Genomic DNA, 21773 nt, shown 5'->3' with positions numbered 1-21773 from the left:
AGGTGAAAGATAGGGGATTTACCTTCCTTTAATGACCACTGTCATGAGCAGCATGTCGAAACATTACTTTCTGATCCCGGATACCAGGGCCTGAAGTTTTCAGAAAGTATCAAACAATGGGAAGAAACATGGTTCCAAGCAAAGAAAGATTAAACCAAAAAGCTTGGCAAAGAGGGATTAAACAATTTTTTTAGTATTCTCCATAAAAATACTGAAGAGATGTCACAGAGTATATTTGATATGCTGATTGTTGCAAAAACAACCGGGGGGAGCAAAGGACGTGCTTGCTGATGCTCTGAGGAAATTGCCCCCTCCTTCCGTAAAACAAAACGCAGGGATTTTTTCCACGGAAAGCATCCTGGGGGGCTGGAGAGAGCCCCCTCCTCACCGCTGGAGCATGGGAAAGCTGCGTAAGCGGAGGCAGAGGGTGCAGGGCGGTCAGGAGCAAAGGCAGCTCAGCAGTCCCCGGGCAGCTCAGGCAGAGGTAACGTCATGGCACGGCAAGTCACCCAGAACCGGTTATGCATAACATAAATCACCGAAGACTGGCCCCGAAGAAGATGCTATCTATCCGAAGTAACATACACCGCTCTGCTGTTTGTGCTGTGATCCGGCTGTCCCTTGGAACGTCTGCTCTTTCTACACGCTCAGGGAGTTGCTGTTTTCTGTCCCTCTTCCCCTCCAGCCAAAAAGCTACTGCTACAGGTAGGGCAAGGATTCTGCAACCTTTAGATGTACCGCTCAGAAAAAGATTTTTTTTTTTCCCCCTGAAGAAAATATGCATCAGCACACAGCACAGTTCGTTCTGTCTAGATTTACTTTTATATCAATAATCAGAAAACTCCCCATACTCCAAGTATCAGTCAGGAGCACTGGACTGAGAGCATGAAGTTAAAAATACTTCTATAATCCTATTAAATGCAAGTCTTGCTTCTAAGAAACAACACAATTTCTTATCTCTACCCTGAAAAGCCGGACACTGAGGGAACACGAGTAAGACATCTCCCCTTTGGACGGTCAACTATAATAAGCTAAGACAAAGTTCTGTCATGCTCTGGGCTATCTGCACAAGCAGCGAAAAAAAGGGGACTGTCACTGCCAGAACTAAAGCATATTTAATCTGCAGACTTCCCTGAAATACTAGATCCATTTGGAAGAAAGCTCCATAGGATGTATCAAATCATTGCTAAACTCCATCTGTCTTTAGCCGCAGACCTGGTATTCCACACACTGACATTGCCAGCTACTCACAAATGTCAGAGCTTTCACTCGGAGTGAGCTCCACACATTCCCAAGGGAATTCACACCAAACAAAAATCATGGTGTTCCTATTTACAAAATCCTCTACGGCATGTGTGTGTCTGTATACGTGAGTGACAAATATTGCGTATTGTGCTTTTTCCATCACAAAGGAAGTTGGGGAGTAAAGACTTCAGCATTAGCACACTATACACGTTTGATTTTTAAATACAGTTTTGTTTCTAAGTAAGTGGAACCAAAATTACCCAACTAGCTTTCTCACAGTACCCAAGTCACTAGGTAGTACAATCCATGAGAAGATATTCAGCAGCAGCTTTTCCAAGGACAAATACTTCAAGAAAGAAAGAAAGAAAATGCAGACAAATTCAGAGAAATTTTGCAGTGCTGGTAGGAGCTAGTCTCCTTTGGTTTCTGGCAGTGTGAGCTGAAGTGGGTGGAGTTAGCATAAATTATCAAGACTTTGTTGATAATGTATTATACAGTGAAATAAGAACCCGCGTCTCCAGCTTCCGGCAGCTATGTTCATAAATAACTTGTAGTTTGGTAGAAACAGCCTTGATCTGTAAACCAGGTAGGTGGTAACAGCATGCCCAAGACGGCAAGTTTTAAATTATACTGCTTCCCCAACTCCCTCCTTTTTTTCCACCAGTAAACATTTATGCACTCTCAGCCCTGAAGTAGAAAATCCCAATTGAACTGCAACAGCACTAGGCTTATTTCCTATCAGCCACAGTACAAATCCAAGCCTAGGGTGAAGGAGACGATTTGCCATGAAGATAATCAGCACTGTCTCACTCCACAAGAATTTTAACTACATGATAACCTGGCCCTCCAGAACTATTGCTCCTAAAGCCACACCATATCAACAGCACTTAGTTATCCATTAGAAAGGGGAAAAAAAAAAAAAAAAATGCTCAGCACAGAACCCTTGTGACTATTGCTGTTTTCACACAGCCGAAGTACAGAGTATGTGCTCTACTCTGCAACGGACAGGATATATCACATTTTTGATTTTAAAAAAATGCAAGTTTCAGTCACGCTAATAACCACATTCTACACACTTTACCCGAAAATGCCTCAAGGAGCACTATCACATGAAGAACGGGATGCAAAATTACACTTTGTCTGCTTTCTATATGCTAGTGTAACCTACATAGTGTAATCAGATTGAAGAAGGTAATTAACCTTTCTCCATTCAAATACTCAACCACTTAAAAGATACACAGCTGTATACATATGCTTAAAAATACACTAAAAATTAAAATGAAGTTGCATTTGCTATATGAAAATGACACGCTTGCCTTCTCAAATCATGCTCTACATTTTTATTAGACATCGCTGGCTACAATTGCAATTGGGAAACAATTGCATTCCTTGGAGATACGGTAACATTTGAATACTCCGTTTCTGAGAAAATAGGGTTAAGGGGGGGTGGGGAGGGGGGAAGAAAGCATCTCCGAGGAGCATTTATCTGCGGGTGATTTATTGATAGTACTGACCTTTCAGCTTCATCAAGATTGCTTCCAGTTCCTATCGTTCCCGCAGTGAAAGCTGCCGTATAGATATTGGTAAAGGCGGCAGCAGCAGCAGCGGCGGCTCCGGTCCCTCCCTCCATGTTGCGCGCACACGCTTGCACACTCACACACGCGCTTGCACGCTCACCCACGCTCACACTTGCACACTCACCCGCTGGCTCCGCAGGAGCAGCTGGCTGGAGGCCGGCGGAGGGGAGCGGGGGAGGAGGCGAGGAGAAAGGGCTGAGGTTGGGGGGGGGGGGGGGGGGGGTGTCTGTGTCCCCCACCTTCTCCAGTCCTCCCACCCCACACCACCAACGCGCCCAGCCTCCTCTTTAATGGCACGGCACAGGAACACGATCTGCTTTCCAGCACAGCCCGGCTCAACGTCAGCTCTGCCGAGACCCTCCCAAAACGCTGGACTGAAACCCCCCCGGAAAGGTGTCTATAAGCGAAAAGCACAAAACGAGCTTGCGATTCTGGGCTCCCATTCCGCCTCCCCTCGCTAGCACTGATTCATGTTTTCCTGAGGCTGTTACAGGCATTTCAGCTGTAACCCTTCCCGAGCCGGAGGGAGGAAAAGGAATTTCTTTGTCCTGCGCACCTCCTCCCCTGGCCCTCGGATCCATGCGGGGAGGTCCTTACCTGCTCTGGATGTCTTTACCCCTAAATAAAACTTCAGCAACTCCGATGCAAGTGACCAATAAGAGGCATAAAAGCAGGACTCTATTCCCAGTTCTGCCAACTGCGTAACCTTGGATATATTACATTAATGTATTTGCTGTTCGGCCTCCTCCTTCTTGAAAACAGGGTAATATTTACTGGCTTCCCAGAGGAGACGTGCAAGGCTTTATTCATTTCCGTGTTTACGCAGCCAGTTTTAAAAGGAGCTGTGTAAAAACCGGTATTACGTTTTCTGGTTTATACGCTAAACCGTAAATTGGAAGTAAGCATTATTACCCAACTTTCAAATCCCATCAAAAGACTGAAGTCTTTCATCAGACCACCACTGCAGCGGGCTAGATGATTAGATATCCATAAGAGGCAGTGAGGTCTAGCAAATAAAGAGGAAAGCTCAGATGATGGATGACTGGCTTCCAGTCCTGGCTTTACCATTAGCTTGCTGCGTGACCTTGATCAAGTCGTTTTAATCTTTCCGTGTTGGCGCAAAAATGCAGAGCTATTCTCACTTCTGTAAAATGGCCCCAGTTTTTTTTGTATTATTATTACTGCTACTGTTTGCTGAAGCTCTAGCTCAAACATGCATGCTGTAATTTGTAACCAACGATATTAGATACCGTCCGGACGCAGCCCGTGGAAACTCAACACCCAACCTAAAGGTACCTGATTTTTGCACATAGTTCTTCCAACTCAGCAGGACTGCTGAAGATGTTCTTGGTTATCAGCTGTAAGTGAAGATTTTGGGCGTGTGAAATACTGACTCTGTGCTCTTTGGACTCAGTCAGATACCAAGTTTAGAAAGAGAAAAGATTTATGAAATAAAAACACTTTTTTTGTTTAAAATTCAGCAGAAGAGGCTACACAATCCCAAATTATACAGAACAGTCGGTACAACTCTGTTCTTTTTTTTAAATGGTTGGATCAACGTTGTTTGCTAAACGCTGTATAACTGAGTGACAATAACCTTGTTAATTAGACCTAACGCATAAGGAGTCAGTGGTGCCAACCATTAGTTCAGCACTTACAGGAGAAGGGGAAGATGCAAGCTTGGCAAAGCGTGAGCAAAGTCAAACAGGTTATACCCGTTCTGTGCCTAGAAAGCCTAATGATTGTTTCTAAATCCCTTTCTCCCAATGCTAATTTTCCTTTGTTTCACCAAAACGGACATGCAGGAATGGGACAAGCTAAAGATAGAAGAACTGAATAGGAAACAACATGCCTATTTAGAAAAAAAACCTATTCTGACTTTGCATCAGTAGCTGCTGGGCTTCAGGAACTATTACAACACTCTTCCTTCCCCCTCGACCACCCCCACCTGCAGTTCCCTGTGGCAGAGAGCAGAGTACGTTGGTTGGGTTCATCTCAGGGACTAGATCCCTCAACTTGCGGTTTTGACCTCTCTGACTTGAGTGGGTAAATTAATTCAACTAGAGTCAAACTTCACGACAGGAGAAAACAGAAGCACACCGCAAGAGTGAAGGGGTTTGCACAAGGTGATGGGAACGGAGCCAGGAACAGAGCTCCGCGCTGGTCCGGGACCCCAAACCACTGACATTAATGAGAACACAAGGTGAGAAAACCTGTGGAAATTCACCACCCAGCTGTACTACAATAAAATACTTTGCTGCACCCTCAGGTAACCACAGAAAGAGGACAACCCACTACTTAAAAGAGTGAAGCTAAAACCCAGCTCCATAGCTGATCCAACCGATCAGTGTTCAATCCAAGCTGATTGGATTGTTACTGTTGCAAAACAGTAACAAACAAAGCAAAAACAAAGCTGTCATTTTATAAAGTGATAAAGCATAAAAACTCAACAAATACTGTCCACACTGCATCTGTTATAGCTTAAGGTTTACTATTGTGCTTAACAGCAGAGCAGAAGTAGCTGTGGTGAAAAATTTAAGCAAATGTATTTACTGTACAGCTCCAAAACAGACTCTTGCCAACTAGCTGGAACCAATTAGTATGACAGAGAAGATGCATTTACTAGTGCACAGAAGTTTAGCATATCCATTACCAATGGCATCCAGGTGCTGGGGGCACAGCAGAAGAATATGCTCTGCTGTTGTTTCTTCATGCTTCTATGACATTACCACTGCCAGCCATGCTAAGAGATACCATCTCCAACTCTTCCTCCATCTTTCAGATACTACCTGTCATCTTGCACTTTGACCGTAAATTCACCAAGGCCAGAGACTCTCTCTTGCTTTTTATTTGTACATTTTTCAGTACAGCACAGCTTTTTTCAAGACCAGGGCTCCGGATTCTATAGTTAAACAATAGTAAGTATTTTGTTTCACAGCTAACACGAGTTCACTAGTTATTAAGATACACTACTGTGCACATGTGCCACATTTTAAAAAGGTCTTTAAGACATCTCTTAGAAGACCAGGCTCAAAACTGTGCTATGGTTTGATGTAAACTAACGCAGCTTTACTGCACATGAGCTTGATTAGTTCTGCTGGGACAAGTTTTGACAGTAATGGATCATTTTTCTAATGCAGACAAGATCTGGTCTCCAGTCAGCTACACTTTATCTTTATTTAGGGCTTAAATTATCATAATAATAGCAAAACAAAATTAAAATTTTGACCCAAATTGTTGGGGCTTTTTTGTTGGTGGTTTTTTTTTTTTTTTAATTAAGAGAACAGAGCAGAATGATATCACTAACTGCAAGCTCCAATTTTCTGTTAAATTAGCAATGAGCTTGGAAACATTTTATCTCTTAATCCTTGGGGTAACAGAGGGTAGTGCAGAATCAAATTTAAGAAAAAATCTCCAATCTGGAAAGCTTCTTCATGACACAGTTGCACTCATGACCAACTTACTAACTTCCAGGCTGACATAGCTCACAAGAATGATAATTAGATTTACATAATGATTTAGCTTTCTACTACCTAGATAAACTTTGGGAAACTGCAACAAGAACTCCTGTTTCAGACAATTCTGTCCTAACAGAAACTTCTGTCAACCACTTAAAGAAGAAAATTATCCAACTTGAATACCACTTGTCACCTCCGCCAATACATTCACTTCTCCTTCAATAGTTTCCCTGAGTTTAAACCCTGTTCCATTTAAAAAGATAAAATGGCAAGCAAGTGGATTTTAAATTTAACCCTCTTCAATTGCTTGAGGTTATCTAGACAAAGAAAGAGCGAGGATGCTGCAAGACAGCCTTCCTCCGTTCCTCTTAGGATACTTTTTCATTCAATTAAAAATGGATTGCAATTAATAATGTATACACGACAAGATAATGTAGGAATGCTTTTGATTCCAACAGCAAATTATTTTAATGGGAAAATATTTTAATGTTGATATATATATATTTTTGAATAAACCACTTGAAGCAACACCGTTCTCAGACTATATATTGCAAGCATGATTTTAGCTAAGGCATTGCTCAATACTCACTGAAGCAAGTTCAGGAAACATGAAGACCAACTGGACAGCTGGAATCAAGAAACTAAAATATTTAAGAGAAAATCTTGCTGCTAGCCCAAGATGAGAACTATTTCATTGCTAATTGATGACACAGGTCACAAACTGCTCTCTACTGAAGCATATGACAGGACATTTGCCTTCTCATTCATAGCCTGTTCAATCTCATGTTATACGAAAAATGTTGTTGGTGGGGTTTTTTTATACCGGAAGGACTCAGTGAATCACAACACAAGAAAGAGAAAACCAGACTGCAATTTCTGACTGACAAAACACATGTAAAACCCTTTCAACTCCTCACCACATCAGACACTCCTTTTGTATGGTTAAAGTTAAATGAATTTCTGAAGGGCTGGTTTAAGCCATGCCTTCCCCATGAAGACAACGTAAATGCTAAGCAGGCTGCAGCAGACACCTTCCAATCCCTGACCAAAAGGGAGTTTGCATTCCTGCACATTCTCCCGTACAAGAACTATGCTCAAGGCTCTACTTAAAAAACAAGGCTATTGCCACTACTGCACACCTCCACAATTGATCATCTTCAAAGGCCATTTATACGGCTATGTATTATTACATCTCCATGACAGTGATTACCATGCTGAATTCCTTGGTATAGGCCTTGTTCTTTTGATGACCAACTAATCTACTGCAGGTATATTACTGATTTCTCTACAAATAAACTGTAGCGTATACGTGTATGTGGAATCAGGGGAAGGAGAAGAGGAGAAACACTTTAGGATCTCAGTGAAAAACCCAGCCCTGCAAATACCTCAGATCAGGACTTCAAGAAGGTGACTGAGATATAGAGAACAACCTCCTCTCACACCGGCTACATAACATGGAACACCTTCAACTCCCAATCAAGCCTTTCTTAAAAAGGTGTCACATATAATTTTTGTCACAACACAGGCTATTAAAGGAACACTCGTCACCACAGCTAGTGCTAGAGATGCCAAGCAAGCACATGGAACAGACAGTGTCCTACCCGACACCCCCCCCCCCCCCCCCCGCCAAACCTGAGCCCAGGTTGAGCCATCACTCGTAACGCAGGTGCAAAGACCGGCAGCATCTGCACAGCATGACCTGTTTTATGACACTTCTGCACAGCACTAATGCAGTAAAGAGTGACACATCCACCGTCGAACCCACACTGAAAACTTTTAAATCCTTTCTTATCTGAATGTTGTACTACAAAAAGTACAAGTGTAAAACTACAGTAGGATGCTTATACTTCAGCTTGACTAGAAACAACACATGAAGAGGAAGGTAAGGAGCAGCTACGTCACTCTAAATCCTGCATGGGACACGTGGCACGCGTTTTTAAGTCGTGAACCATAATCTTCACTGGTGGTATCCCTGCCAGGAGTAGAAGAAATAGGTACTCCCTGCAATTTATTGTTAGTGAAGCCTTACTCCAAAGTAAAGAGAAACAGCCTCGTGAAGCAGACGCTAAACTAGATGACTAATTTCAGTATTCCCACACTGCTTTTCTTCCTCCGTCAAACAGTCTGAGCAAGCTGCTGCTCAGTACAAGTTTATGCTTGTAGAGATGCTTTGCAATGCTGTGTCCAAGGTGTGTCTGGGCAATCCACCTGCTCGTATTCAGCACTGTCAATACCTCAGGCACCTGCCCTCTAGCAAATGAGGAACATGGCAGGGGAGGGAGCATGTACTTGAAATGTATTTCCCCCAAATGTGTGGACATGGAAAAAAGAGCTCTGCATTACAAAAGTAACAGCGAGCTTTGTTAAATATTTACATCTTCAGAAGTTAGCTATGTAGAAATAGATCATCAGCCTCACAGCTGCTCAGGAGTAGTTCGTGCCTTGGACTTGTTTCCACTTCATTTTTGGATCAGGAGTTCAAAACCTGTTTCTCATGAGCCTACATAAAATGCAAGATAAACTACTAGGACAAGAAAAAGTCCTGAGGGATAGGGAACAGAGACACGAGAGAGGAAAGCAAGCACAGTAATTTCCACACACAGGTTTGGGGTTTCTCCAGACTTGGAGAACACAGAAGCAGGTTCAGCAGCAGAGAGAAACAGAGGCAGGCTGAGTGAAAAGAGAAGGTGGTTGGGCACCTGACACTACTGTAAAGAACTCTGCCACCCTTAAAACTCATGGGGAAGAGTGCAACACTGTCTTTTCATTAAAGCTTGATGATGCAAATGGATTGCCTAGGCGGTGAAGGAGAGCCACAGTTTGAGACGTTCCGTGGTGGAAGGTGGCCAAGTCTGCAATCACAGGGTTTGAGTAATAGGGGAACAGATTAAATGGCAAATCGGCACAGGCACATTTCACAGCAACCAGGTCAAAGCTGTCAATGATAACAGCTTCGTGGCCCCCAAAGAGCACCTAAGGGAGCAACTTTTTCTCCAGTGCAAGAGGTTAGCAGTAACAAAGGAACAGAAAGAACATCCTGGAAGTGTTTTGAGCATCCATGTACCTATAACCCCAAAAGATTGCACAGTAGTTGAAAAATTTCAAATGCTTCCCCCATCTGCCCATCCCTCTCATTTCTGAGCATCATTCCACATTTCCTCAAGTCCCTTTTCAACCAGCTACTCTTCACACACAAGTTGATCCTCTTTTGTGTCGTATGAGCTGAAAAATGCATGTCAACTGTTAGCACCGTTGGTAGTCCAGCCATCAGACCAGTTCACCTACAGCTGCATAAAGATATCTAATGAGATCATACAGTCCATCCTCTGCAGCAGGAGGGATCTAATTCCATGCTTGCATACCAGCAAGCTTTCCATCTTGGAGAGGCGGGAATTCCATTAAGCAGCTATCATGTAGCTGTCAGGCACCCAGTATCTAAATACACAATCATACAAAGGACTCTAGTTTTCTTTTTTCCCCAGGCATAAAGGTAGCAATATGCCGCTCTGTTTCTTATATTAGCCAACCATGATTTGACTCAGAGGAATACACTGTAGTAATTCTGGTAATAATTCTGCCTCTATCTCACCTCAGTACCCTCCTGGATGAAAGCTTTCAATTAAAATATCCCCCAAGACAGTTGCAAGGAGAGAAGGAGAGCAGAATTTTTGTCTACTCTATTACTGCCTGTGCTTACCACAGCCATAATTCTCCTTTCGTTCTGACTGACCCTCTCTGAAACAGGCCTATAGTTTTGCCTGTTCAGACATTAAAGTTTGCAAATACTGTGGTTTAGGTATTCCCATTCTGTAGGTTCTCTCAGTTCTACTCCTTCTAATCATGTGAAGGCAGTTACACCTTTGTTTTCTACACTCAGCATTCAAGTACTTCATCCAAGCACCTCGCTAGTAAAGGATATTGCTCATTGTGAATAGCAGAGAGCCGGAAAAGACAGAAGGTGAATGATTACTCAAAAATTACCAAAGATGTCTGTGTAACCTCTCAGAGCTTGGATTAAGTGTCATGCCAGGTTCTTCACATTTACCCATAAAACATAGTGTCCTACTTCTTTAGAGATTAGTGATTAATGACTGATAATGAAGTCAGGCTACCACACCGCAGGTGGTAACCTTAGTGAAGCCTGCCTGAAGCTTCACTGACTGAAGCTGGATTCTGCATGGACCCTATTGCAGCATGAAGGCATCTTTAAATGACTCTTCATGACATCTCCCTTGCTCTCGTATTGTGAAAGGACATTTTCAGAATTGTTCCTCCTCCACTAGAGTCAAAAGTCTGTCTTAAGCCACATCCAATGAGCCAAACCACAAAGCTCACTTAACTTCCACTTTACCCTGCTATTCACATCTCTTTTCATTGCTTTGCTTTACTAGGTTCTTACTCAACTGCATTCTCTTTTTCAAGTTCTCATCCTTCATGTTTCCTGCTCTCCACCTTATTACCTTCCCACTCACATCTTTCACTGTCCTGCTGTTATTTCAGTCCTTCCACAACCCCTTATCTATATTCTTTTTCCCATTCTTTCATTCCTTCATTATCATAAAATGTCCTGTTTCCCCTTTCCCAAGTGTTTCTGTGTAAGAAACTCCTTTACCCTGACACAATGAAAAAAAAAAATTCAGTCTTCTTTTCAAGGGAGTCTTGCAATTGTTAAACTTATGGAGAGGGGTTGGAGAAAGTCGAGGAGTGCCATTTGGTTTTAGTTTTTAGCAACGTCCTTCTGCTGTCCCTAAACCAACATTTTAGGCCAAGATCTTTTATGGACAAATAAAATGCTAACAAAATCCAGCCAAAGTTAAGGCAAGTATCCAGTGGTCTTAACACAAGCCTTTCTTCCCTGATACCAGAACATCACCAAGAATGCTTGAAAAAGTACAGGACTTCATCTCCCACCAGGCTTGCTGCTTACAACAAGGGACTCGGTCCACCACCACCACCGGTAAGCGTTTACTACTAAGACTCCTGCAAACTCACTTTTGCACCTGCCCACCACCAGTGTTAACAAGACACAGCAAATGTCATGTGTCAGTTCACATAACAGGGGAGAAGTTTAGTCACGTAATTTATCCAGACATGGGACACATTATTATGCTGCAGATAGAGATGATTCCCCCCCCCCCCGTCCTAAAAAATGGCTATGCTAAGCATTCCTTCTCCAGGCACAACACAGGCCACAGTCTCTCCCCTGCTCTGCAGCAAGTTTGGAAGCTTAAGAAGTGAAAGAGATCCAGTTACATCAACTGGGACTGCTGAAGGGCAGACAAAGCATGGTGCTGTCACAGTGTGAGAAACAAGTCTGGCTGCAGGAGGAACAGGAGGAAGGAGTCAGCTGGAAGTCTCACATAAAAGGCAGACAGTTCTGCACCGCAGGGGAGGAGTGAGGACTGGGAGAGGAAACACTTCAGCATTGTTGGTATTAAACCTGTATTTAAAGCTCGTGGGTTAACCAGCATCAAGCAGGTCATCTCAAATTGGGCACTCACCCTTATACAAGGCTTTTTCCCAACTGCTTAAAGATAATAGGGCTTTTGGCAGCTAAAAAAATGAAAGCAATGAAGGAGCTATGCTAGAAGCTCAAGAATTACTTGAACAGCTAGGGAGCCTGCTGATATCTAGGATGTCACCATTATAGCCTCGTAAAGGGCTGGAGTTGCAAAAAGTCAAGCAGCTAAGAAAAGTGAGGGGAAAACACAACAGTATGGATAAAAGTGTTCACAATCTTCTGGAAGAGGCTGTGCTCCGCTCCCAGCACTGGCAGGACTCAATTACTTGCAAATATAACTAGCCGGAACACTCCAAATAAATCAGGTGTGGTACCAGCTATGATAGTAAGGGCCAGATAAAGAAGGGCTGAGGCCACACTTCAGCCTGCGCTTTGCAGAAGGTGTCTGCTCAACAGAAAGGACACAAACAAACAAACAACATGAAAGAAACAGAATACGCATGATCTTTCAAAATAAGGCTGAAACTTCTCATTGCACAAGGATAGTGTCTTATCTTTGCCCGCAGGGAGATTATTTGATCAGTCCCAAGTTCTATATCTGCAACTTCTCCTACATTCCCACATGATAAACACATGAATATTCTGGTTTGTGAGGCTTAAAGTAACATTCATGGAAACTGTCATTCAAGATGTCTTTCACTAACTACATTCATTCTACATCTAGAAAAAGATCACCACCAAGATCCCACTGACAGAGAAACATTTTGCTGTTACTGGGTTTTGTTTGTTTTTTAAACATGTTGCAAAGCAAAAAATGCTACTCCTACCCCCAAGGAAAGCCACTCTAGCTCTAAGCTTCAGCGAGTCTTCTCATGTTCGAAGGTAAGGATAAATTCCTGCTACCATTGATAGAAGAATACATAAACAAAACAGTATACATTTTTATTATAATCTTTTCATGAAAAATCACTGGTTTTGTTAAAAGCTGGACATAAATGTTTTCTGTTTAAAAACACATTCTTTATTTTCTCAAAGAACAGCTTCTGGGATTTTTTTTTTAAACACCACTTAAAGCTTTTTAACACAGAACAGAGTTAAATGAGAATAAAATGGCTGTTTTGAACATGAAGAAGAGATTACACTTTTTTTCTTTTTCTCAAACGGAAAGAAAAGAAGATGAAAGACAAATCTAATTTTCTCTCATTACAATCCATCGATGCACAGATTTTTGTTAATTGCTTTCCTTATGGGTATAATCTAAACGTTTTAAACTATAATAAACCTAAGCAGCATCATAAGAAAATAAAAGAAGATTGCAAAAGAGCTTGGGGAATCTTTTAGCAAATTTTTCATTAGTTTTGCATGGAGAACAACAATCCAAGAAGCTTGGGTGCACGTTACAGCAAGAAAACATAAAAGCGCTATGGTCAGGGGAAAAGGACACACAGAAAAGGATATTACTGCCCTGCTTTCCAGGCCCAACATCCAGAACACCTAATGCAGCAGGGTATGGGTTTGGTGGGAAAGGCAATATGAGAAGTTGTTAAACACATGCTAGAAAAAGGAGCTGTAAAATGTACCAAAAATTTCCCTGAAAAAAATGGGGGGGGGGGGGGGGGCAAGGTGCATCTTGGAAGTAGTTCAGTGGTAATTTATCCCAGAGAGTTGTGAGAGCACAGCCTCTGATGTTTTGCACTTCAAGACTTTAACGCCCCTGGCCACCCGGCCTCTGAACCACCATCCCTGAAAACACAATAGTAAAGATTTAAACAGACAACTGGAAATTGCCCCCACTAGGCTAAAAAGTTGCTTCCTCCTTAAGTTTCAAGAATGTAATGAGCACACAAGGTGTAAAACCAGCAGTTAAAAAGCTAACAGACCCAGTCTCTCCCATCTCCACAAGGTAACATTTACGAGCATCCACAAATCCACAGGTAACTAAAATTAAACACAAACCGGAAAATAGATTTAAAGCATTTTCTCAGTAATTGGAACAAAATGGGGATTTCATGAGCTTTTTGTCTTCATGCTCAAACTTCTGCAGCAGGCCTGTTTTTTACTTGTTAAGTACAGCCTTTTGTAGTACATATTCATAAAACGTAGTAGTTGATTATCTGGTTACAGGTAAAAACAGTGTTTTACACACATGCAATGCTTAATACTGTTTTTTTTAAACATATACTGGACTGACTTCATTCAGCAAAAAAGGTGGGATGTTTACAATTATTACCACTCCTTTCCCCCCTAGATGTTAATTATCACAGATTTAATGGGTAACTGCTTAAACCACTAGAGCTAGGTTCAACAACCTGAAGTTCACAAGTGATTCTTGGAGACCCTCACACAGTTACCAGATGAGGACTGCGTGAGGATGCTCCACTGTCACCCACTATCCTGTTGCCTGCCTTGCTCCAGCTAAAGAGAAAAGTGGTCTTGCACAGCTTTTTAAAAACACATCTCATTCACTGCCTGAAATTACAGGCTTGTTAACAGAGCTTGAAAGGATGGGGGGGGGGGGGGGGCAGCAGGGAAGACCACAGACAAATTCAGCTAAAAGAGCAAGAGAGGACAACACTGTTGTTTATATCCTTTGTAACATCCCACGTATGGGAAAGCAACATTCTCCCTAAAGCCAACTCACTGGTTAGGCTGACCTCTCTTTTGGTTCACAAACTTGCTTTCATTATTCCGTAAAGAACTGCTGTTGGCATAAATCAAGTGCTTCACAAATTAAAGAGAAGGAACCTAGCATAACCTGCTAAATACAACATTTTCCTGAAAAGCGCACTACCTGTGCAACCGTGGCTCAAGGCTTACACCCTAGTCTTTTGGGGTCACAGGGACAGGATTTCTTAGACATTCATTGCAAGTTATTTTAAACAGATCTCCAGTCTTCCAGCATCTGTTCCATGGACATGAGTGTTCAACAGCTACAAAACTTCAGGTGTGCTACAACTATCAAACAATATGTTAGTAAATCAGAAAAAAAAACCCCAAACAGGAGAAGATACTAGTGCTTGAGTTCTTACTATCATTAAAGACCGCTTAAAAAGAAAAACAAATAAACCCACTTTTTTTTCCATTCAATGAAAGTTAGTTGCAATAGTGTCTAGGAGTCCCAGCACAGATCCAATGCCATAGTCCCAGCCAAAACATTCACAAAACTGAAGAGTTTGCACAGAAAAGCCAGAGGAGAAACAAAGGGATGGGGCATTAAATAACTTGCCTAAGCACACTCAGTGAATTACTGTGTGATTTCAGTCAGGGTCCCCTAAGTCCCAGTTCTGTTTCCCCATCTCTCACAGTCCATGCTGGTTCACCAATACAGGTTTCTCTTTCTCAATAAAGCAGCAAGAAGAAATCACCACGTGGGCCCAGGCTTTGCAATCTCCTGCACATTTTGTTAGAGCCAAAATAAGCCTTTTAATCTCACCTCTGAACACTAATATAAACCAAACAAGCACCATTTTTTTCATAGACTATGAAAGGACATAAGTGTCTAACTCAAACCAAATATTAACATGACTTTAAGTAGTCTAGCAGGATAGCACATTACGCATCATCAGAGAAACACGTAGTCTTCTGCAGTAAACCACAGGGCAGCTGAAGAGCAGACCTCCAACAGCAGATCCTTGTACTGACATCAACCACAGCTGCATGAAACAGACTCAGCTTGCCCCTAACTGCTTTTTAAAGGTGACAACGGTGCCAGAATTGGACATTAAATCAACTACACCACTCTTTCGGCGCAACACTAAGGACTGGGAATTTTGCTTGCAAAACGAGGTAGCTGTACTACTAAGCAGCTTTGGGAGGGGAGGAAGAACAGGAGCCCCCACTGCAGGGCTCCCCTGCCAAACAGCAGCACTTGCTACTGTAAGTAGGACATGATTTCCCACAGCGCCTGCACAGGGTCACGGTACGGCAGGTTAGGGCCACGGCCATGTGAACCCAGACGTGTTCCCAGGGGAACACAAAGGGCACCGATCATTTGGAGTCACTCGTTGTTGCGCCTATTTGTTCAATCACATGGGTGAACATTCAGGCACAACTCTTCTGATTTCTTTCAAGGAGGAACAGGCTGTCACTTTTAAGCTTCAACAATCCATATGTGGCTTTTAAGATGTCCAGGGACTCACAATTTCTGTAAGAGGAATGGAAGGGAGAAAAAAATAAAAATCACTATGTTCAAGTCAAATCTATAAAAAGAAACACGAGTGCCAGACTCCTGGGTGACAACTGCCATGCACTAGGAGGTGAATCATGCCCTGGCATAGGCAGGCTGTAATTTGGTGCAAAGAAGTTATCATAATCAATATTTACAGATGAGTATTTTTATAAAAAGAGTGTACAGTTACCACAATAAGGATTAGGAGACTGGTCTTTAAATATAAATAAAAGCACCAAATGAAAACTGTCACCTCCCCCCGCCCCAAAATAAATATATCTTAAAACCTAAACATGCAGATTGATATTTACTGTATGAAACAAAGTCTGGGCAACACAAACTCAGAGTGGAGGAGTCACATGCTCCTTTTGTGTTTGTTGTAGGACACACCGAAGAAAAAGTTGGAAAACCAAGTGCAATTATTTTACAATACTGCTACAGAACTGGCTAGAAGCTCCTACTGTGCAAAGTGCTGTACCAACACAAAGACAGACTCTGATTCAGAGAGCTGCGTATCAAAAGCAATCACTAGAATATAACCACTGTCACCAATACCCCGTAAGCAAGAGGTGACCACTCCATCAGGGAAGCATTATGAAACTTGTTTATAAATATCTTTGAAACATGTTCTGCACTATTATGCAACTGTTAAATATGTTCATATTTCCAGCATGAAAACAAACACTGTGAAGAACTCCTAAGGGATGAATCTCTGGGAAGCACCAGATAGATTTCAAGCACACAAGTTTATTACTTGGATGTTTCTGACAATTTCATGCTTTAACAGCTGCGACAGTAAAGCAGAACTGGTGCCAAAGTTGATGCCTCTGCAAAGGGTCTCAGATTTGCAGCGGCAGTAATATCCTTTTCTGTGCACCCTCTGTTTTATTATCTGGAAAACGCAGAATAATTTTTCAAAAGCATTTTTTATTGTAATTTTTTTTAAGCTTTCTAGAAATCAAGATATTCTAAAATAAAGAAAATTTAAGCTCTACTGATGCATTGCACCCCAGTTACACATAGAACTATTTTTCAGGCTTCTAATGGTCACTACAAGCTCTCCAGATTATAAGCTTTTGTTTATGGATTTACTTTAAATATATAACTTAGGCTTACCTATGAGAAGGCCTGATATTTGCAAATTAAATCAAGACCATCCCCGTAATTTTAAATCACTAAAGAAAAGCTTGCAGGCATGTCTTCTACAGATCAAATGGGAGAACTCATAGCTGATTTAATTCAAATTCTGTTAGTGCCAAACACCCAGCATTCCAGAAGTAGTAAATTGTGTATCCAATTATCACTTGTATAAGTTCAAGGGACTGCATTTAAATGAAAATTATGAAAACAAAATGGACTTGAAATGCCTTTTTGAGTAGAAAAATGAGTGTTGAAAGTGACAGTTGCTCAGGGAAAGTGTTTCTAAAAATATTAATAGTTTTACTACAAGTGGCTTTAATAAAGATTTAAAAGATGTTGTTGCCAAGTTTTCCTCTTGTTGCCTCCCTCCTTCCTCCCCTCTGGTGACAAGGTAACCTACAATACTCAAAAATATGAAAATGCCAAACACTGAGAAAAAGTTTTTTAGTAAGAATGGCTTTTGTGTTTGAGCACAGCGGCTGTGTTCTCAGCTGCTGGACCTCCCATCGTTCCTTCACATGCACACAGACCAGAACACGGCAAGCCACAACATTGTCTTCTTGAGAAACTCTGCTTGGACAGGTCTGCCAACAGGCTCTATAGAACAACAGGCTACATAACTGCAGGTACTGGGGGTGGGGTGGGGGAGAAACCAACCCAAGAACCAAACCAAACTATAGTGGAAATTAGAGACATAAGAAAAAACTCACTTCTAAATGCAGAGCAGATTCCAGAAAGAAAAGTTTGGGCACACTAAAACACTGTAATTTATGGAAAAATGCAACTGGGTAGGTTCACTTGGTGCAAAACCCACACAACTTCATAAACCAGTACCTCCAAATGCTTTTTCCTTCCTTATCGCTTCTGTGGCAAGTTCCCTCTCCCAGCGTATATGTTGACCAACACATTGACCCTTCGTTACAGCTTCCGAATTGCCGCCTTTTAAGTGGTGCCTCTCAATTTAATCGAACAGTAAACCTGGTGATACTTTTATGCTTCATTCGTCCAGGAGCCTTCTTTTTCTTTTCATAAACAAATCTAACTGAATAAAACCTTAAAAACTCTTTCAGTCTGTAGCAGTAAGGCCAGTAGGAATGATTTCAGCATCTCTGAGTGACCAGGCCTTTGCTTTGTTGCAGCACAGGAAAACAGCCCAGGAGTTTATATTACTGTGTTAATTCTAAACTAACTACGTGCTAGCAAACTGAAATATCATGTAGTAATAGAACTTACATTTCAAGCTTAGAATACAATTTTCAAAAGGTGAGGTCAATTAAAAAAGATATCCATTGGGCAAACTAGGGACAAAAAATAATGTTTCCAAATAAATCTTTAGGCAGAAGTTTCAAACAAGCAACAGCTATGCTCCTCAGTAATCTCAATCCCAATGCCCAATTACCAAATGATTTCCCAATATATTGCTTCCAAAGCAGAAAAGGCACAGAAATATTTATTGCAAAGAAGGTCAAATAAAAATCACTTGGCATAATTTTACTATCATAGACAGGAGGAAGAAAAGTGAAGGAAAATGGCTACAAATATTCCTGATCTAAGTTTCTACACGGCAGACAAACCTGACAGATTTGATGCTTTCAGAAATATAACCTGTCTATAACAACACCAACTCCAAGAACGTTCCCAGGGCAACAAAAAATAATGTCTGACACGACTTCAGAGATTGAAAGATAGTTCTTTTACTTCAAGCCACTACAAGACTTTTATTCAAGTTTTGGCTTCAGTGCAGAAGTCAAACTATATGCCTGCTAGAACAATGCACAAAAAGCACATTTCAGATCACAATGAAAGCACTGCATTCTTGGAGCTGGCAAGAAAACCTTTTTCACTCAAGTCGTGCCAGGCAGTGTTTTTCTTCAGGAAGAAGATGCGCAAAGAAATGCACAAAGTGCTATACACACAAGCTAAAACAATGCATCAGCCTTGTTGGTTTCATTCATGTTACAGGTCCCATGCTACTGGCACAGGATTTTTCTTTTATCTTAACTAAAGCTTTTAAAGCAGACCAATGCAAATGTTATCCTTGACATGACTGGATTTCTGTGCATAGAACACAAACTAATCACCTATTTATCCACAGATTTGTTCTCATATTAAAAACCTTTAAGGATTTCCTGCCAAGTGATTCAGTACTTAATTTTACCCTTTAAGGTGGGCTATATATGAGAATACTGCAAGACTCAGTAACATTCTGGAGAATTTTTTCCTATGACATTTTTGGTCATAATCAAATAGATTGAATTCCTGCTCTGCTCCTCCAGAAGTTATTGCTACCATATAAACTTGGCCTCTTTGGTTTTCATGCCAAACATACTCATGTTGACAACAAAAGCAAAACCTATATTTGATGTTGCAAGGGTTCAACTTTTTCTTGTGACTTGATCTACTTCGAATAAATATAAAAGATGCAAGGGGTTTGGATTTTTTTGTTTTGTTTTTTTAAGAATCCTATTGAATTTTTAAGTCAGCAATGGCCTCCTTAAAAATTTCTCCTGAGTGTGCCACAATGCATGTAAGCGACAATCTAAAAAAAATTACACAAGTTTTCAAATTAGTTTCTGTAAAATTCCATATATTATCATCATTGAGTATCATAACACTCCTACAGAAAAAAAGAAAACAGAGGAAGAAGGAAGGGGGAGAGGAACACTTACTTCAAAACAATAACCTTCAAGAACTTGCAAAAAGGAGAAAACATAGCTCTTCTCCCAATACTTCTTTACAGAAAGGCTGATGAATTTAAGAAATATATAGAACCCATGCATTCAAACAGAAGCTTGAAATGCCTTTTTAACATAAGCCAAGCAAAAAAAAAGAAAAATCCAATAAAGTCATACAGAAAAAAAAACCCACTGTGTATTACTGAGAAACTAATTTCTTTTTCATGTTTGCCTTGGAGTCGTGCGTTCTTGCATTATGTGGCATCTGAGTATACAGATTTATTATTTCAGTATTTTGCAGCATCCTCAGTAACCTATGTTCCCCCACTTTCTCCTTTGCACATAGTTCTTCAAACTTGCAGCTAATCAAAAGAAATTTCTGGGATCTTAACTTCCATTTTTAGTACTGGCCTACTTAAAAAAACAAAGGGAACCCAGCAATAGTAAGACATGCTTCTCTTTTTTTGAAAATGAGGAAAAGGAAACAATACCTCTGTTCCTCCCTTGATCAGATTTTTGAGGCAAACAGGCTTATAGACTTTCAAGAGCTGTTAACAATTCACCCAGCCTGGCATAACGTATGGAAGGAAAGGGGCTAGGGAAAAAAGAGGCAACCTGCAGCTAGAATAGATTTGATGTAACATCAAACCACTCTGGGGTAGCGGTAGTGGGACACCTTGCTTTTGACTAAACTTTGGGACTCCTTCTGCCCAATTCAGTTTCATTGGATTCACTTAAATTCTTTGTGTCTGACTTCCTGAACAAGCATGTCTCTGTCAGATTCCCACGCTTTGTTCGTTAGTCCACGAACAGCAATTTGCAAAGGCAAGAGCAGGATTTTTCAGAACCCTTAGTTACTCACATCACACCAATCAATTTTTCCAGTGATCAAGGATGAATGGCTGACAACAAAAACCTTGGCAGATCACGTGGAGGCAGCTGACTTTGAGCAAGTAAAGCCTTTGAGAAAAGGAACTGTATATGCATCATCGGTACGCACTGGGTATTTCTGCAAAACCTACCCTAGGAAATAAGTTAAGATCTAATTCTGGCCTAGATTTCCACTGTCCTCAATCTTACTTACTTTTGCCATAAGAACTAGCTTGCTTTATGCCAATGTATGTCCAAGATGACTGAAATAAAGACTGAGTGACAAATTAAAGAAGGACACAAAAACTTAAACATTACATCAAGAATTATACAGATTCCATCATCATGGGATTTCACCTGGCTACATACCATAGTGGGCTCAACTACGCTACATTAGGAACTATGCATATAAAGCAGTCCGCATCCTAATTTTCGGGCAAACTTAGTTTCACGATGACAACTAGGGGGTCCCTCCATTTTGGAAGAGTCCAACTGAGGCCTCTAGAAAGCCGATTTGCTGAGCTCTTCCCAGTATCCTAAACTTCAGTGCAAAAGAAGAGGCTCTCTCTTCTCAAATAACCCCTAACTGAACTGGCACCAAACACCTCCAGGTGTCTGTTTTGCAGACAGTATTCCCAATGAAGTCAAGCACTGTCATCATGTTCTACCTATACCGCAAATCATTGGAAACCGGAGAAAATGAAAACACAGACTCTCAAATTTATCACGAGTGAAGGAACAAGGCAAAATGATGTTCCAATCCCTGCATCAGTTCTAATGAGGAAAGGACACGCTTTCACTCCCAGTACAGAAAAGCACGTGTGCAGCACCCACATGTGTATTGCAGCTGTCTCCACCCCTTATGCTTTCTGCTGAAACTTCAATGGTCTAACAAATGCATTAATTACCATTTAAAATGAACCTGCACTTGAAGGGAGGGGTAGGGAGGGAATGAAAAAATGATGTGGCAGGTACCCTTGGCGGCAGTCTTAAAGGACAGGCATTTACAATTACGTGATCATTTTAACAAGGTGGCTTTCCTCCCTCTGAAGCATTTTTGTCCTCTGCACACTGCAGCTTATCCAATGTGCTCAGCAGTTCTATTTATATAGACGTGACTCACCTTAGAACTGCCTCAGACAATGTACCTCTTCTACTTTCTCTTAAAAAAAAACATAA

The 21773-nt window shown here is 41.3% G+C and overlaps 1 protein-coding gene across 5 annotated transcripts in view; it reads right to left on the bottom strand.

Annotated features, from left to right (window-relative positions):
• The window catches only part of ARHGAP32 (Rho GTPase activating protein 32), a 259692-nt gene that overhangs the window by 187718 nt on the left and 50201 nt on the right, over positions 1–21773 (bottom strand). For 4 of the 5 annotated variants that reach the window (XM_069788195.1, XM_069788198.1, XM_069788196.1 and 1 more), the window contains exon 1: positions 2760–2909. The exons of the other annotated variant lie outside the window; for it this stretch is intronic. In XM_069788195.1, the coding sequence (XP_069644296.1) occupies positions 2760–2875 (116 nt within the window). In that variant the 5' untranslated portion in view covers positions 2876–2909. Of the gene's footprint in view, positions 1–2759; positions 2910–21773 lie in introns of those variants that run through there. 5 annotated transcript variants of the gene reach the window in all.

Source organism: Haliaeetus albicilla, chromosome 7 (assembly GCF_947461875.1).
Source record: "Haliaeetus albicilla chromosome 7, bHalAlb1.1, whole genome shotgun sequence".
In the NCBI taxonomy this organism is placed as follows: Eukaryota; Metazoa; Chordata; class Aves; order Accipitriformes; family Accipitridae; genus Haliaeetus; species Haliaeetus albicilla.
Note: the sequence above shows the minus strand (reverse complement) of the source record. Positions and strands in the feature narration are given on the sequence as shown.